The sequence below is a fragment of the Prionailurus bengalensis genome, chromosome A1, assembly GCF_016509475.1.
Source record: "Prionailurus bengalensis isolate Pbe53 chromosome A1, Fcat_Pben_1.1_paternal_pri, whole genome shotgun sequence".
Classification (NCBI taxonomy): Eukaryota; Metazoa; Chordata; class Mammalia; order Carnivora; family Felidae; genus Prionailurus; species Prionailurus bengalensis.
In genome coordinates, this window is record NC_057343.1 from 91,006,233 (window position 1) to 91,024,124 (window position 17,892).

Below are 17,892 nucleotides of genomic sequence, written 5' to 3' on the forward strand. Positions count from 1 at the left end.
GTTGGGCTTTGTGCTGTCAGTGCGAAGCCTAGTTTGGCTCCTCTGCCCCCTCTCCTGTCCCTCCCCCTGCTCACACAGGTGTGGTCTTTCAAAAATAAAATGACAAACAACTATCAGGTCATCTCTGGTTGCAACATCTTTGATTAAGGTGCTTACAGATTGTTTACAACATAGCAACAGAATGGTCACAAAGGGTTTCTTTAAAAGCAAGGACACTCGGGAAAGGAGAGAACTACAGTGGTTAACGACAGGCAGTATCCGTGAGCTCCAGCCTCCGTCCCCTCAGTCCCCCCTCCTGACCAGTCCCAGGCTGCGCTAGTCTCCCCTCCTGCACTTGCTCCTCCTCCTCCCCGACAGGAGACAGGATGTTGGCGGGACTCGTCTTAACTTGGAGCGGATCAGGTTTCTAGCAGAAAATCAACTACATGTCAGCATGTGAGTAGTGATTAAAAAAAGGCAGAAGGCCATTAGGCAAGACATTCTGGACTGCTGGTGTAATCCTGGTGGGGGGAGAACAGGAATATGCCGCCATGTGGCCTCAGTGTCCTCCCCAGCAAGGACTTTCAATCTGCCCCAGGAAGTCTCCACGTACCCAAGGAAAGCTGGTAGACGTTTCTCAGACATTGGCACACACGCTGAGGTCTCCTCCTCTCACTTGTTCTCCTGCCCTATATGGCTTCATGCATCCCCGCCCCCCAGATTCTGGAAGAATGCAGAGAAACTGGCCATTACAGAGGCCCTGCTGTTCTACACTAGCTCAAAACAACTATGAGACAAGAAAGGGGACAGAACAAGTGAGCAAAAGCTGTCACAACGGCAGTGGATGCTTTGAATACTGGATGGTGTCCAGGGCAGCCCCGATGTCATAGTTCTTGGTCTGTAGGAGCCTGGTGAGCCAGCCGCCTTCGTCTGAGAACCCCATGGACAGCATCTGGGAGAGGGACTCTATCAGCCGGGGGTCAGCTTCTGCCAGAGAGAGGACAAAAGCCATGAGGGCGAGTCCAGCCAGCCAGCACCCCGTGCCTGTGGAGCCGGCCCTTCCACGGGCTCTCTGACCTTCAGAGTGAAGTTCCCAGGCCAGGGTTGACCAGCTTTCCCGTAAAGGGCCAGAGAGTAAATATCTTAAGCTGTTGTGTGAGGCTATATGGTTTCTCACAACTACTCAGTTCTGCCATTACAGCATAAAACAGCCAGACGCTGTGTCAACAGACAGGCACGGCTGTGCTCCAGTAAAACTTCTATTCTGGACACTGCCATTTTAATTTCATCTAGTTTTCATATCTTGATTTTTTTCCAACCATGGTAAAAATGAAAAACTCACTCTTGTCCCATAAGCTATAGGTTGCTGCCCCTGCCCTGAGGCAGAGAACATATATACAAATCTGGCGCACAGCCGGGTTTTCACCTGTTTTACCATTTCAAACATTGTCGTCTTGTGACCATAACAAACCAAAGCAATAGGTCAGCTGCCTTTCCTACTCAATGCACCCGGGGCTGCGCAGTCCTCACGTGGCCCTACCGCCAGGCACACCACCCTCCACAGGTCGGCCTTCCCGGCTCCTGTAGGAGCTCTGAGATCGACATTTCCCTCAGGGAAATGGAAGGTGGACTTTGAATCCACTTCTAGGGGCACGTGGCGGTGCCAGAGCCTTGAAATCCCACAGCCTTCATGACTCTGGAAGCTAAAGGGAGGGGACTAGATGCTCTGAAGGATAAAGATAGAAATATAAAACTGTTGGGGCGCCTGGGTGGCTCAGTCGGTTGAGCGTCCGACTTCGCTCAGGTCACGATCTCACGGTCTGTGAGTTCGAGCCCCGCATCAGGCTCTGTGCTGACAGCTCAGAGCCTGGAGCCTGCTTCAGATTCTGTGTCTGCCTCTCTCTCTGGCCCTCCCCCCGTTCATGCTCTGTCTCTCTCTGTCTCAAAAATAAATAAATGTTAAAAAAAAAAAATTTTTTTAAAGAAATATAAAACTGTTTGAAATCACTTGCCTGGGGGCAGATGTGGGTACACCGCGGCCTCCTTCAGCCCTGTGGGCCCTTCCTGAGAAGAGTCTAGGGAGGCTGGCCCTTCGGACTCGGGCATCTGTAGAGACTGGAGTTCACCTGTAGACGGGTCTACTTCTTTTGAAGATAAATGAGTCCAGTCCTCGTCCCCTCCTGAACAGTTATCAGACTCCATCTGTTCCTGGAACAGAAGCAGTCATGAGCACACAAGGACCCGCCCACAGCCCCAGTTCCTGGGAGAGGCAGGTGTGGACAAAGGGCAAGGAAAGTTCTAGCAGAGGGCTCACAGACTGAACTGTAACAGAAAGGCCATCAGCCAGCCATGTAAGCACCAGGCAGTGGCTGTGGCCTCTGGAGGGGGAGACTTGCCTCAGGCTGCCCCGGCTCTAGAGCTATCTTGTCCATCTGCTCTGCCAGAGACCGCGCGGCACCCTCCGTGTCCCCGTCCGGTTTGCTGGGGTCAGAAGAGCAACTGCTCGGCTGAGAGCTACACTTCTCCTCCGTGCTGGAGCTGCCCGGAGAGACGGGCGTGAGGCGGCTTCTCTTCCCTCCATGTTCCACGTCAATATCCACTTCGATGCCTACAGAGGCCGAGGAGGAAACAAAAACCAGTGAGGCCTTCACAGGGCCTCCCTGATGTGACAGTGTGTGGGGCGCACGGGCTTACAGAGCCCTTCCATGTTCAGTCCCCCTGAGCGTCACGGGTCAGGACAGAGTGGGATCTGCTACGCTCCACAGTCACACAGACTGAGCAGGACCAGGCAAATGGATGGTCATCTCTTTATCTTCAAGATCCCAAGGGCTGACTACTCCCAATATCCTGGCTTCTAGAAAAACTCTGCTGACTTGTCCACCTCATTGGACCTTTCTCTTCTTCCAACTTATGGAAACTTTAATCTCCGCTAACATCCCAGGTCAGCTTTGGAGCCAGAAACCCCATAAAGAGATCTTGTCTTTCCCTAAATGTGTGGGCAGCAGCTGTACGGCAGGCAGGGCCAAGCCCTAGGAATGGGGAGCCAAACCCCCAGGTGGCCAGGCTGTCCCAGCCACAGCGCTGAGGACCACATGAAGCATCACACTTGTGTGTGGGGCCTGGTGATGTGAAAACCAGAGTAAATGCTAGAATCCTGCTTAACTTTGTGAGGCTGGAAGCACAGGCCAGCAGGTCTCCTCTGGTCTCTCACACGGGCACATGCTCACTGAGGACCCGGAAGGTGGTCCCTGGTGCTCTTTTTTAAGTTTGTTTTTGAGAGAAGAGTGACAACACACCAGCAGGAAGGGCAGAGACAGATGGGCAGAGGATCTGAAGCGAACTCTGCACAGAGAGCAGCAAGCCCGATGTGGGGCTCAAACTCAACAACCATGAGATCATGACCTGAGCCAAAGTCAGACGCTTAACCTACTGAGCCACCCAGTGCCTTAATGTTTATTTTTGAGAGAGCGTTGAGTGGGAGAGAGGCAGGGAGAGAGAGATAGAATCTAAGCAGGCTCCATGCTGTCAACACAGAGCCTGGTGTAGGGCTCGATCTCACGAACCATGAGATCACGACCTGAGTCAAACACTTAACTGACAGCTACCCAGACGCCAGGCTGTGTTTCTAACTAATTTATCAAAGGATGACACACCCACGGCTTAGAGTCAGCTCCTAAAGCCTATCTCAAAGACTCCCTGTCCCCCACCACAGCCTGCCCACTCCCAAAAGACAGCTTTCAATCCACACTGCTCTTCCTTGTTGGCTTCTTATTCTAGATCCACTTACCTCCCCTTCCCCTATGCTTTCAAAACTTTTAGTGACAACATTGTGTTTATATTAATGCCACTATATAAATATTGTTCTTTCCCAGCCCAAATACCGAACTTATTTCCTTGTAGTTTTTTTTTTTTTTTTTTTTTTCCTTTTGCAACATTAACGACACTCACTTTTCTCATTTGCTGACTCTCTCCGTATTCTGCCAACAGCTCTATGGAATTTTCTACCTGGGTTAAGTGCCAGATACCCCTGCAAGTCCAGTTTTTCCCTGGAAACCATCCCTCTAGCACCACCCCTGGCACTGCCCCATGCTGGCAGCTCCCTGGGCCAGAGGCACAGCAATGCTGCACCTGCCTCTCCTCTCCCACCTGACGCCTCCCCATCTTGCTCATGTTTTGGGTCCCGTATTTTGAGCACCTTCCTCGTTCTGTGTTTATGTCTTCATTTTGTTGGGTTGGGGGAGGGTCGGAGCCAAGGAAGATGACTAAGACCTTGCATACCTGAAAACAACTTTGTTCTGCCCTCACACTTGACAATCAGGTGGGGGTAGCTCTCTTGGTTGAAAAACCATTTCAGCTCAGGCTTTTGAGGTCACTGGTTGTTCCATGGTCTTCCAGCTTCCAGTGCTGGCTTTGAACTCTCCAGTTTTTAGGATAACCTGGAGCATTTCCAGAGCCTCCCTTTATCCAAAGGGCTCTGAAACCAGGCAGTAAGCTCTGGTGTGGGGTTTTTGGTCATTGTCCAAGACAACTGGGGTCCCCTTCAACCCAGAGGTTAATGTCCTTAGTGCTGAGATGCTCTTACATTCTTTGCTCATTTCCTTCCTTCGGTTTTGTCTGTTCTTTCTAGCATTTCTATTATTCATCCTATACTGGGCCTCCAGGATCAATCCTCAAATCTTCTCACTTTTTCCCTCTTCTCATCTCTATTTGTTTTGCTTCTGGAATATTTCCTCAAAATGACCTGAAAATCTAAGCCCCCTTCTGAGGTCTTTGTTATTTTTCTTCTGGATTCTAAGAACATTCTTATCTGTTCTTATCTTGGAGCGCACCTGGTGGCTCAGTCTGTCTTTGGCTCAGATCATGATCTCACGGTTTGGAAGTTCAAGCCCCACGTCGGACTCTCTGCTGTCGGTGTGGAGTCCACCTCGTATCCTGTCTCCCTCTGCCTCTTCCTTGCTCACACGTGAGCTCTCACTCTCTCAAAAATAAACATTAAAAAAAAATTTTTTTAATCTGTTATTTTATGGTATCCTATTCTTTTTTCAAGGATAGAAATATATTTTTGTATCTCACTGAGGATGTTAACATTCTTTTTCCTGTAATGTCCTTTCCCAAGTTCCTTCTTGTCCATGTGCTGAGATTTTCCCAAATGGTCGGTGATCCATGGCAGTCGATCCTAGTGAGGCACTCCCTGTGGGGCCAGGGCCATCATTCATTTCCCTCTGCAGGGTGACTGGGTGTATGGCCAGGCATCAGGATCCTAGGCAGCAGAGCTGCAGGACTCTGCTCCAGCATGCTCGGCCTCCCCTGAGCAGGGACTCCCTAGCGCCTGCTAAAGACCCACTGCTCATTCATGGTGCCCAATTCCAGGCTGTGGACACAGGGCAGGGTAAGGTAATAGTGTCCTTAAGGCTAAAGCTTCCCTGGGTCCAGCAATTAAACATCAGGTCTTGTGCATGGGTTGGCAAGGGCCACCATCTGGCTGACCAGCCAGTGATCTCTATGTGATCCCGGAACAGTGGTCTTAACTGCTCCTTGGCCTCTCCTGGACCCTGAGAGGCCATCTTGCCTCTCACCAGTATTCCTGTGCAGGATGCGGGCTTCTGATGCCTCCACTGTTGGTTACTACCCTCCATCCATTTCCCACCTTCCAAAGTTTGATGTCACCTCATCTTGTCCCCTATCATTTTTTCACCATGTTGTTTAATCCCTTTACTGTTATTTTGGTAGAGTTTGAGGACCAAACAGAGATAAAGACAGGCTTAGCTACCAATACCCACCCCCCCATCTGCCATAGTTAAGCTGTTTTTACCCTACTAGCCTCCAATATTTCATCATGAAAGGTTCCAACAAACAGAAAATTTGGAACAGTACAATGAACACCCACATACTCTCACTTTTCTCTATGGATGAACGATGGGACTTCTGTCAATGAACGAGAGATTCTAGAAGCCAAGTTCTCCAACTGATGATAACCTGACACTCAGGGGCTTACAATATGTACCACAGTCTGTGCCCTGCTTCCCCCAAAGCCTCTGTGTGGGGAAGGGTTTTCTCAAGTCCTGGACGTCAGGGACTGCAAACTCAGGCCAGGAACAGTCCTGGGACTCAGCGGTGGACCTGCTCAGCTGGTTCTCATGGCACCTACCAAAAAAGGCCTTGGAGTTTTACTTTAAAGCTGCTGAGTCACTGCACATAGACCGCCCTCTGGGAGGTATTAACGGCTGTCCCTGGGCCCCTGCTCTGGGAACAGTCCCTTCTCAGCCGTTGGCAGTATGAGTCATCCTAGCCATCAGGTACTCATGAGTAAGGAAGATACCTACAACACCAGAGCTTAATCAATTCCTCAAGTGGCTCTCTGGGACTGAAATTACTCAAAGGCATATTTACTGAAACTTTACTTGTTTTGTAGAGCTCTAGGCTCCTCCCTAGCTGTAGAAAGCAACTCCACCCACTTTGAAAGACTTAAAAAGGGCCTTTACCCTTATCCCAAAACACCTGGGCAGTGCCAAAATTATTCCCAGATGTCTTGAGTGGGGCACCCAGGTCAAGGTCTGAAACATGCCACAAGCTCAGATGGGTCTCCGGATGGACAGCAAGTGTGACCCAGAGTGGCCTGGGAAGCCTTCAAAACAGACCCCGGGCCCTACCCAAGACCCATTTACCAGAATCAAAAAAGTGGACCTGAGACTCTACACTGTTCCAAAGTTCCCTACCTGAACCTAAACTTGGCTTTAGGACTCGCCGGCTTGTCTTGTTCGTTCTTTTTAGTGAAGGACTTTGTTCTTCAGAGTCCTTTTAGTAACATTCCCATACAACAAAATCTATACCCCAAAAACCCGTGTTGGTGATTCTGATGCTCAGCCAGGCTAGAGAACCACTGCCCATTAACTGTCTTCCAAAAAGAAGCTTCCCGTGCCCCTAAATCCCAGCCTTTGGAGGACCATCTCTCAAAATACCCAGTGCCTTCACACTCTCAACACCACGTTGTAAGTGAGTGGCAGCTGGGGTTTAGCACTAGCTTATCTCTTGATTTGATGCCCCTTATAAAGCATTAACAACATTAGTTCTTTTCTCTCCCTCAAGTGCCTGAAACTCCAGTACAAAAACAGTATGCGGCCTGAGGTGTTGACGGGCAGCAATGCCAGGACATCACTGCTGCCGCAAAGCTGCGTTCTGGGCTGAAGGAGTGGGAGCTGGGGTGCTCTCACACTGGAGGTGAGGGCAGTCATGCCTCCCCTTCCACCAGCATCCTTTCAGACACTGGACATGACTTCTAGACCATCTGTGTGGGCACTTCCTGCCACTGCAGTCACAAAGCAGGGCACTTCTAGTCAGAGATTATGGAGCCACTATAATCTTGTCACCTTTGTAGTGGGCTATCACTGCCACAAAGCCCTGTCTGGAAGCCCCCACATCAAGACCAGCAGATGCAGAAGGTACTTTCTAAAGCCTCAGGCCAGGGGCACCTGGGTGGCTCAGTCGGTTAAACCTCAGACTTCAGCTCAGGTCATGATTCACAGTTCCTGAGTTCAAACCCCATATCAGACTCTGTGCTAGCTGCAGGGAGCCTGCTTGGGATTCTCTCTCTTTCTCTCTGTGCCTGTCCCCCACTCACCAGCGTGTGCACACTCTCCGAAATAAACTTAAAAAAAAATTACAAAAATAAATAGATAAAGCCTAGGGCCAGTCACACCACCAGAAAGGTACTCGCTGTGGTTCACCCATGGAGAAACCTCACAACTGTGAAATCCAGTGTCACACAGAACTCCTTATCACACACTGCTCCCCAGCTCGAGCACAAGCCAGGCACGTAAGGAAGCACCCAGAAAAGCTGGGGTTGCAAAAAAGGGGGGGGGGGTGGAGGGGAGAAAAAAAGAAACAGCATCTCAGCTAACTGCTCACTTTAAGTCCTTGGGTAAACCTGAGACTCACGTTCGGGGAAAGTGCAGAGTGCCCTTTGTGGGAAGAACTATCTGAAGTTGACAGGCCAGCCCTGCAGCTGAGCCTCTTGGGATTATCCCAACCACACACTCACTGCTTCCAATTCACACCACGTGGAAAGCTCAAGAATTTGTCAGGGATTTCAACTGAGTGACCTGGGGTGCAGCACATGGCAAAGGTCAAGGTGAGCCAACAGATGCTCACGAGTATCAAGGGCACAGCAGTGACAACTCCTCTACAGTGTCCCAGGGACAAGCCACCAGACAGCCACCCACTAGTTCTCGAAACACTGCTATCAAAGGACAAAGACAGCTACTTACCCAGAGGGCTGAGGGCAGCTGCCACACTCTCCCCTACGTTCTTAAGGAAATTCACGCTGGGATCCTCCGATGGGCCAGAAGCTTTGATTTGCAAAAAAACAAGAACAAAGATGTTTAATTCAAAGCATGTTTCTCAGTGACTTGAACACCTGTTGCAATCCTATCAAGTTCATCATGGGTCCCCTCTATCCCCAGGGGCCTTGTCCTGGCAGCCCTCCCTCACTCTCTCCCACTCTCGGCCCCTTTGTGACCCTGGTGCTCAGATACCTGTGGGGGATTCAGTACACGCAGTAGAAAAAATGGACCATGTTCTAGCTCAAACCACATCAAAAACCAAACAAACATCCCCATCTTTGTTCCAAAGGATGAGGTAAATCGAAGGACAGTTAATAAAATCAGAATAAAACCAAAATCCAAAAATCTAGAACACAAGCCACATGTAAGTTAACTTTGTGATTGTGTTTAAAAAGACTTGAGTGTGGGTGGGTGCCTGGGTGCCTCAGCTGGTTGAGTGTTTGACTCTTGGTTGGTTTTGGCTCAGGTCATGAACTCATGACCCATAGGATCAAGCCCCATGTCAGGCTCTGCGCTGCCAGTGCAGAGCTTACTTGGGACTCTCTGCCCCTCCCCTGCTCTCTCTCAAAATAAGCCAAACATTAAAAAAAAAAAAAAAAAAAAAAGGAAAAGAGAAGAAAAAAATAAAAAAAGACTTGAGCAGAGGCACCTGGATAGCTCAGTCAGTACAGCATGGGACTTTTGATCTCAGGGTCGAGTTCAAGCTGCATGTTGGGTGTAGACCTTACTTTAAAAAAAAGGGGGGCAGTGGGGGGGGCTCAGTCACTTAAGCATCTGACTCTTAATTTCAGCTCAGGTCATGATCTCAGCTTCGTGGCACTGAGCCCCACATCAAGCTCTGCATCAAGCTCTGCATCAAGCTCTGCATCAAGCTCTGCATCAAGCTCTGCATCAAGCTCTGCATCAAGCTCTGCACCGACACATGGATCCTGCTTGGCATTCTCTCTCTCCCCTGCCCCGTCTACCCCTCCCCAGCTCATGCTGTCTCTCAAAATAAATATATAAACTTTAAGTAAATAAATAAATAAATAAAAGCTTTGAGCAGATTTGGCTGATTTTGCTGGCAGCCAACACAAAAGCAGCAGCGGGCATATCACAGAGGTGTGGGAGCTCTCAGGGCCTCCCTGCCTGTAGGTGAGGGCCACCTCAGAAGGGCAGCATTGTGAGGCAGAAGCTGGGGGAAGATTACAGCTGATCACGCCTGGGCCGTGGCTAGATTCAGTGCAGGTGAGTTAGTGGCCTTGGGCACTTAGGTGCCTCAGTTTTCCGGCTATGAAATGAAGACAATGTCCCCCCACTTTGCAGGGTTTGTTAGGATCAAATGCCATGAACAGCTGTGAAGTGCCTGCCGGGCCACAGGCCCAGCAGCAGACTCTGGACTTGGGGAAGGCCCTCCGGCTCCACCAGCCCTGCCATCTCACCCTTCAGAAGCTGGCAGACTCAAACCTCACCTGACTCCGCCGCAGGGCTGGGGCGGGCATCCCCTGCACGAGGGGGACGTGGGCTCCAATTCCCCGGTGGGCCCATCTCCCAGCCGGGCCACCCAAAGTGCCCATGTTTCAGTTTCCGGAGCCAGCGGCTATGCGAGAAGCCCTGACGAGGAGCAAGCAGAGGGGTGGCACAACACCATGTCAGGGGACTCCCTCCGCCCCAGGCCCACCCCAGCCCTCAGGGAAGCTCCACTCACCTCGGAGAAGGGCCCAAAGGTGGTGGGGAAGACAAGCTTGTTGTGCTCTCTGTGCAAGCCCTTCCCCTCACAGGCAGCACACAAGTCATAGTCCGGGCAGACGCTGCATTTGTAGCGGGTCCCCACCACCGGCCCATTGCAACCATCACAGATCACATTGGGGTGCACCATGCTGCGGGGTGCCTCCTGAGCACACGGGGGGCGGTGGTCCCGCCGGCACTCCTTCTTCTCTGCAGGAAGGGCAGAGAGCTGAGAGGTGGGACCCCAGAAGTCTCCCGTTCGTCACCACCATAGGGCTTTCAGTTAGCAGGCCCCAGCCCTACTCTCCAGACAGAGTCCCTGCAGAACTCAGCTGTTCAAGTGACAGTAACAAAGGGACCTGAGAAACTGCCAGGAGGTTCCTGGTCCTTGTGCTGGTTACCCAGACGAGCGAGAAGTGGCAGGGAGCTGTGTCCACACAGCTTTGGCCTTTCCCCATATTACAATAAACCCCACAGCACCCCCAAAGCTGTCCCAGCCCAAGGCACTTGGTCTAGGCATAATCAAGAATGAACCCAGAGATCCTCAGGCCCCACCCCATGCGGTGGACAGACTCCTTTCTCGGGCCAAGCACAGTGATGATTAAGTCTTGGTTTCAACCCACAGGTTCTTTCCCCCTCCCACTCTGAAGGGATTTCTCAAAAATCTCAAGCTGACCTTACTTAGAAGAAGCACCCAGCTTCAGACCTTTACCTTTAATGTAAATACGGAAGATGTCATCCTTCACATAGGACATTGCCATGGTCAGCTCCTCATCGCTGGAAAAGGCAACCAAGTCTCCGTCCTCATCTAGATTGTTTAAAAGACGGCACGTAAGCACCCAGGGCTTCTCAGTCCAACACAAGCTGCTCAGAGGGGCTGAGGCCAACCCTAAAGGGGCACCTGCAGGCCTAGAAACTGAGGCACACCTGTGTGAGCCAGGGGCCAGCAGGGCTGAGGCCAGAGGTCAGAATGCCCTTTCACTCCCCACTGCCTGGAAGGTAAGCACCCCAACATGGGCCGTGGACGCCCACGGGAGACAGAGCATGTGTTCGTAGGGACAGCTGGCCACCTGCTCTGCCTTTAAGCCAGCTGTCCTGTAAACAGGTGCTCCCTCGGTCCACTTCCGACCACGCTTTAGACCCATCTTCAACTGCAGGAGATCCATACCTGTGATGGGTTCCTAGGGGCCCAGCCCTTCCAAAGGCCTTGGGCCTCCTGTGGTTTAGGTCTGCCTACTTCCTGCTCCAATGAAGCTAAAGTATCTGTACGTACTCTTGCATTTTTAGACTTAGATTTAGCTAATGGTGTTCAAGTCCCACCACATAGGCCAAACCACACAGTACATTACACCATGCAGACTGGGCCAGGTCTGTGGGCCACCAGATGAAACGTCCACCACAAGAACAGGGGCAGGATATCATAAGGTGATTAACCAAAATATCCATCAACTAATGAATGCATAAACAAAATGTGGTATGTCCGTAAAATGGGAGACTATTCATCACAAAAAGGAATTAAGTACTGAACTATGCTACAGCACATGTAAACCTCGAAAATGTTATGCTAAGAAGCCAGTCACCAAAGAATACATAATGGTCAGATTCCATGTACAGATTTATGTGAAATGTCCAGAATAAGGACTTCCATACAGAAAAAGATCAGTGGTTGCTTAGGGGTGAGGAGAACAGGAAGAGAGCCAAAGGGTACACTTCCTTTGTAATTTGATGAAAAGGTTCTGAAAACTGTGATGACAGTTGCACAAGTCGCTCAAAACTGTGCACTTTAAGTGGGTGAATTGTAAGTGAATTACAGCTCAATAAAGTCATCACAAAACAAAACAAAACAATCCAGAAGCGGGCAGACCAGCTGGCAGCACTCCTAAGGGAGGTCCCGGCGCTGCCCCTCCCCAGGGGCCGGCCTTGGCTGCCCGCCTCCCTCCCAGCCACAACCACTTCCCCACCCCACCCACCAGCAGCCACCAGTCACACCAGCGCAGCAAGAAACTGAGCTGGTTCCCGGGTTTCTGTCCCTCCACCGACGCTTCTGAAGAATGTTTTGCTTTTGGCCCTCTGTCCACTGCCAGGGGGACAGTGTGCGCACTCGTCAGCCAGGCAGCCCTGCCTGAGCCCTCGCACCCCCGCGCTCATTCTCCCGTCTCACTTCTGCCCCCGGCCGGCCCTTCCCGGGCCCTATCTGAACCCCCACCCGGCCCTAGCCAGCCCAGATTCGGCAGCCACAGGATGTCAGCGTAACCTGAGTGCCCGCCGGGAGCCGGCTAGGACGCCCCCACGCGCCCTTGCCAAGATCTGCGACGTCACGGCGGGGGGAGGGGCGGCGCCCTGCGCCCCCGGGCCTGAAACCCACCGAGAGAGCCTTGCAGCACCGGGCCCAGAAGTGCGCCCGAGGCAGACTCGACGCCCACCCAGACAGCGGTCAGAGCAGACCCCGGCAGGCTCCGCCAGGCCGGACGAGAAGGGCCAGCCACCCGGCCCCGCACGGCAAGCCTGCGTCACGGCCCCAAGCAGCTGCCCGAGGGCGCCCGGCCCGCTCACCGCGATAGTGCGTCTGGAAGCCTCCGGGCCGCAGCGCGGGGAACAGGGCGGCCACCCGGCTCAGCAGCCGTTCGCAGGGTCCGGGCCCAGCCGCGACCTCCGCCTCGGCCTCCGCCTCCGCCTCGGGTTCTGGGCTGAAGCAGAAGCTGAAGCGGCGGATCTCACGGGCCGCGTCCTCCTTGCCCAGAAGGTAGGCCTTGACGGTGAGCGACGCCATCACTGCTTGTTGGTGAGGAGGAAGCAAGCTGGGCCGCAGCGGCAAAGAGCGCTCGGCTTTTGTAGAGAACGCGGGAAGCCCCGCCCAGGACGGCCTCCTGGGGGCGGGGACTCGGCGGCCCGCTCCGCCCTCAAGGCGAGCGCGCGCCGCCCTGCATAGGCCTCCAGCAAGCTCCCGCCTCTTCTCCCGCGCCCCCAAGTGTTCCCTCACAGTCTCCGGTACTCCCGTATTGCCGACACCTCTCCTCATGTCCTTAGCGCACCCCAAGAGACCGGCCTAGGACTCCGACATCTAGGCCGGGACCCCGGCATCCTCACCTGAGGGGAGGCACCCCGAAGGGGTCCCGCCCCAGAGCCCTCCCAGGCTTGGGCCGGGCGGTGACTCAGCAAAGCAGAACGGAGGCCGCCGGGGATACCCAGAGCAACGGGAGGGGGCCCACAGAGGCCGGAAGCCCCAGGCCAGAACAAACTAGACCCCTAGGTTCTGTCCCGAGTCTGCATTCTTCACAGCCTCCCGAAGCACTTGGCTTCCCGGGTGGCAGCCCGCTCCACCGCCCCCAGCATCCCCTATGACGGCCCCTTACTGGCTTGAGGGACATACCCCCAGTTCAGGCCTGAGCATCAGGGAGCTCCCAGTATAATAGAGGGTAAGGTTGAGCCCAGAGTCTCCTCACGCTCACCTGGCCGGAGGGCCAGCCAAGGCTTCCTGGAGCCTCGGTAGTCATTACGGGTTCACTGCAGCCCAGGGCGCTCCCCATGGGCAGCCAGGCACCCACCTGTCAGCGCAGAGCTCGGTTCAGCAGGTGGTGCCCCAAGGGCCTGTGTGGTCTCAGGCCTGTGGGTCTCACGGGCACCCCAGGGGTCAGACCAACAGCCCTCCAGCTAGTAACCAAGAAACACTGCTTCATGTGACAAAATCCACCTGTTCTCAAGGTCTGGAGGAAGTTGGGGGGGGGGGGGTGGTCTTGGAAGGAGGTGGGCAGGAAGGGTATATCATCCCATGTCATCTCCCAGGTCGGGTCCTGTGAGAAGTCAGACCTGCTGAGTCAAAATCCTGTCCTCTCATGTGGGAGCAGGTAAAACCTCAAGGGATGGGAAACCCAGAAGGGAAGGGTGGGTGGATTTGGCTCAGATGTGAAGGCGGTTTGCCCCTGGAAGCAGAGCAGGGACCTGTCCACAGGTGTGCCTGGTCCTCCCCAGGGGTTCCAGACTAGGCAAGTCTTCACACCCCCGCCCAGGCCAAAGAAGCCCTTTTTGAGAGGATATACCCTCTCAGACCCCTTCCTGCATCCCTATTGGGAGCCTGGGAAACTGACCCAATGCCCCGTGCCCCGCAGACAGGGTCAGGGGGTGCCGGGCAGAAGCTGCAGGGCCCACAGGTGTCCATGGGGGTGACTCAGCAGCCTGGGAGCCTGGCAGCCCAGAAGAGGCTGAGCCAAGAGCCCAGCGTCCCACCTCCCCCCAGGTTTCAGCAGCCTCATCTGAATAAGTGGGGGCGCAGAAGGAAAGCCCTTCAGGAAGGGCTCAAGGTGCGGCCCCTGTCCAAACAAGCAGCAGAAACAGATGCTGCCAGCAGAACCTCCTTTGCTTTCTCCTCTGTTCAGCCCATTTGGGACCGTGGTTTGAGAGGAGGGATGAAGACTTTAGGTGAAAAGAGGGTGGCAGGGAATGGGGCCCAGGGAAACCAACCTGGAGCCCCACCCCCCCTCCCCGCTCTAGAGAGTCCCAGCTGTGACCTTCCCAGGATGCCCTACTGCTGAACATGGCCCTTGCCCTGCCCTCCCCCAAGGCTAGTGAGAAGTAAACAAGGCGGCAGCTGGGGAACCCCCTGGCAGGGCCCTCTCGCCTGCCGGGTGAGGTCAGGTGGTCTGGCCAGCAGTGAGTCAGCGTCCCATGACCACCGTCATAACAGGGGGATCCCCGCCCCGCTGCCACCTATCTCAGCAACATTTTAACAAGCAGCCAGGAAGCAGGGGTGGGGAGCAGGACCCCCAGAGCCACAAGAGCTCAGAGAGGCCAGGGTGGCATGGAGCTGGCAGCGTGGAGACCAGAGCCAACCAGAAGGGGTCCAGTGCCCCCTTCTGACATCTGCTGTCTTTCCCCTTCTTGGGTGTCAGGGACCTCCCCTATGCCCCACTTGCACCTGAGCCAGAAGACCCACTATCTACTGGGCCTGCCATCTTTGGGCATATGACAAGCCTCTCAGTTTCCCCATCTTTGAAATGGGGCTAGAATGGGGCCGCTCCCAGGCAATGCCCCTAGGCTTTGCTAGCTGTTGTTTGGCTGCCTTTGGGGGCGTCCACTGGGCGTAGGGATGTCAGGAAGGAGACTACAGTCGGGGTTGAGGTGAAAGTGTGGGGAGCACGGAAGAGACCTGGGTCAGGATTTTCTGGGGGACGAGCAGGAGTGGCTGGGAGGTTATCTGGTTTAGTTTATTGTTGTCTGGGATGTTGTAACCACCTCAATTCCGCCCCCCTATTCCTCCCCCTTAAAGAAGTAACCCCATCCCTTGACAATGGTTTTCTGAAGTTCCCTGTATTTTCTTTGGGATGTGGAGCCAAGCTTATAGGGGGTGCTGGGGCAACCACAGACAAGGCCACCGCAGGACTCAGGCCAGGCTGCTGTAGGTCACCTGAAGGAAACCAGGATCACAGGGGATCAGACCCCTCCAGAACCCAGCACTGGGTCCAGGGACTGAGTTTGTCCATGGAGGAACAGAGTGGTTCGTGGGTGGGAGTCCCACACTGAGCTCCACTGTTCTCCCTCACAAGGGAGAGACACACCCTTGGTTCCTAACCATGCTAACTCATTCCACCTGGTGACTTTCCCTGGCTCCTTCCTCCCCCTGCCTGGAACCCTCCCTCCCTCCTCTTGCAACCTAACCTCTCCATAATTGTCACCTCCTCCATGAGGCCTTTCCTGAGCAACCCCTTGGGAAAATCCCAGACACTGAATATTACCTACATTTAACCCTTCCTGCAAAAATGCATGGGCCAACCAAGAGTGTAGGGGCAGGTGGGGGCACCATGACAGGGTGAGGGTGGGGTGGGTCTGGGAGTGTTTCTAAAGAAAAAGGGCTCAAGGTAAGTGTCATCGGGGAAATGGAATAATGCCACGGAGAGTCACGGTTGGGAGAGTTAGGTAATGCTAAGTTGCCTAACTTAGTACCTGGGAGCACATGGCTGCTGGAGGACAGGAGCAGCGGTTCTGGGCTCAGCCGCCTACCCAGCATTCCCCGGGGGCGGGACACTTGGGTCCTGAAGGGAGCATTGAGGGTCACCCTCCACGTCTGTCAGAGCCGCTCATGGGTGGTGGGCTCTGGAGACAGCTCTCACCAAAACTGAATGAGAAAAAGAAGACGGCCCACTGCCTAATTCAGGTCATGTGTGTAAAAGACATACCAGAAAGCTCGGTGCCCAAGTTGGGCAGAAACACTAAGCCCCATGGGTGGCACCAGGGACCTCTCTGGCTGAGACCCCAGTCCTACATGCCTGGCAGGGAAGGAACATGCAGCCAGAGCTCAGGCCAAGGTGGGGGGTCCCCAGAGGGAGCTGCAGACTGCCCCTGGGTGGAGGCTGGACCCAACCTCATCCTCACCCCACCCTGGTGGTGCCCTCTGGCCAGCCCTTTCTCAAGTATGGGTCCCTGGGCCCCTAGCACTGAGCAGGTCCTTGCCCCACAGACATGCCAGCAGGGGCACTGGTTCCCCCCATCCCTGCAGCAACAGGGAGAGCACACCCACTTCACCCAGCAGATCCTGTGGTCTGATATAGGTGACTGCAGTTCCCCTCAGGCTGTTCATTAAGTGGAACCTGCCAGGATGGAGGCTCAGACGAGGGTCATGGCTGGGATCCAATGGCACCACCCCTCACAGGACTCTCCCATCCTTGGTCCAGACCTACCCCTGGAGTGAGCACTGTTGGGGGCCCCTAGAGGACCATCCTGACAGCGGATGGTTCTAGAATCAACGGAGAAGCCAAGAGGTGTGGGGGAGGGGGCCATGATGAGACAGAGGGCTGTGACAAGACCACGTACCCTTGCAGACGATCATTGAGATGGGAGCTATGTTTTCTGAAAAGGGGCAGGAGTTTGGGGTCATTGGCTCAGGGCCCTACTTGCCCCTACTTGTCCCATCAACAACCTTCTAGAAAAGTTAGGGGTGCCTGGGTGGCTCAGTCGGTTAAGCATCCAACTTCAGCTCAGGTCATGGTCTCATGGTTTGTGAGTTCAAGTCCCACATGGAGCCCCATGCTGGCAGTGCAGAGCCTGCTTGGGATTCTCTCTCTCCTCTCTCTCTGCCCCTCCCCCACTTGCAGGCACTCATGCTGTCTCTTGTGCGCATGCTCTCTCTCAAATAAATTAGGGGGAAAAAAAAAACCTCCTGGAAATTTATTGGGCTTTCTTGTGCTCCAAAGTCCCAGTGTCCTGACAGCCCTCACCTCCAGGTCTGCACCCCCTTTCCCTGCCCCTCCTCTCCTCTTGGTCCAGGGGTACTTACCCCATTGCCCTGGGCCACACATGCCCTGAGCCAGAACTCCCCTCTTTCTGGCAGGCCTGGCTGGCTGCGGGCACCCCTTTCACTCTGCCCGTGTCTCCGTGCCTGTCATGTAGGGGAGCTCAGGTACTGTTTGTGGGGTGCGTGGGGGTGGTGTGAGTGCTGGACATAGTCCAACATCGCTGTAACCGTGATGCTAGGGAGCAGGTACGGCACAGGGTCCTCCTTGGAATAGCACTGGCTCACTGTGTAAAGGGGTCCCAGGGAGCCCCCTCCTGTGGAGGCCCAGGCAAAGACTCTGCAACTGCCTTGCCTAGCTGCCAGGTTCCAGCTGGCCCACAGACCACGAGGTGGAAGATGCTCCAGGTTTTCACATGTGACCGGATGAGAAGACAAGAGAATGGGGTCCCTGGAGCCCTGGTGGCTGGGGCTGGATCCTGGGCACCCAACTGTCCGTGGAGCCCAGAAGTTACCGTCTGGCAGGCCCTGAGCTAAGGAGAGAGGTCCTACAGGAGGCCATGCCCAAGTTGGCTTGCTCTCTGATGTGGTTAAAAGCATCTCAGGCAGGAAGAATTCAGTAGGGCATTTTCACAGCTACCTAAC

At 54.1% G+C, this 17,892-nt stretch overlaps 1 protein-coding gene across 2 annotated transcripts in view; it reads right to left on the minus strand.

The window, feature by feature from the left end:
- Positions 1–118: 118 nt before the first annotated feature.
- Positions 119–17,892, minus strand: part of SQSTM1 (sequestosome 1) — a 26,459-nt gene continuing 8,685 nt past the window's right edge. Inside the window, exons 1-8 of one of the 2 annotated variants that reach the window (XM_043585404.1) lie at positions 12,579–13,174; positions 10,738–10,833; positions 10,006–10,235; positions 9,770–9,911; positions 8,244–8,324; positions 2,376–2,587; positions 1,992–2,187; positions 119–966 (exon numbers count right to left, since the gene is read on the minus strand). In XM_043585404.1, the coding sequence (XP_043441339.1) occupies positions 809–966; positions 1,992–2,187; positions 2,376–2,587; positions 8,244–8,324; positions 9,770–9,911; positions 10,006–10,235; positions 10,738–10,833; positions 12,579–13,044 (1,581 nt within the window). In that variant the 5' untranslated portion in view covers positions 13,045–13,174 and the 3' untranslated portion in view covers positions 119–808. Of the gene's footprint in view, positions 967–1,991; positions 2,188–2,375; positions 2,588–8,243; positions 8,325–9,769; positions 9,912–10,005; positions 10,236–10,737; positions 10,834–12,578; positions 13,175–17,892 lie in introns of those variants that run through there. The other variant, XM_043585413.1, reaches the window with a different exon arrangement.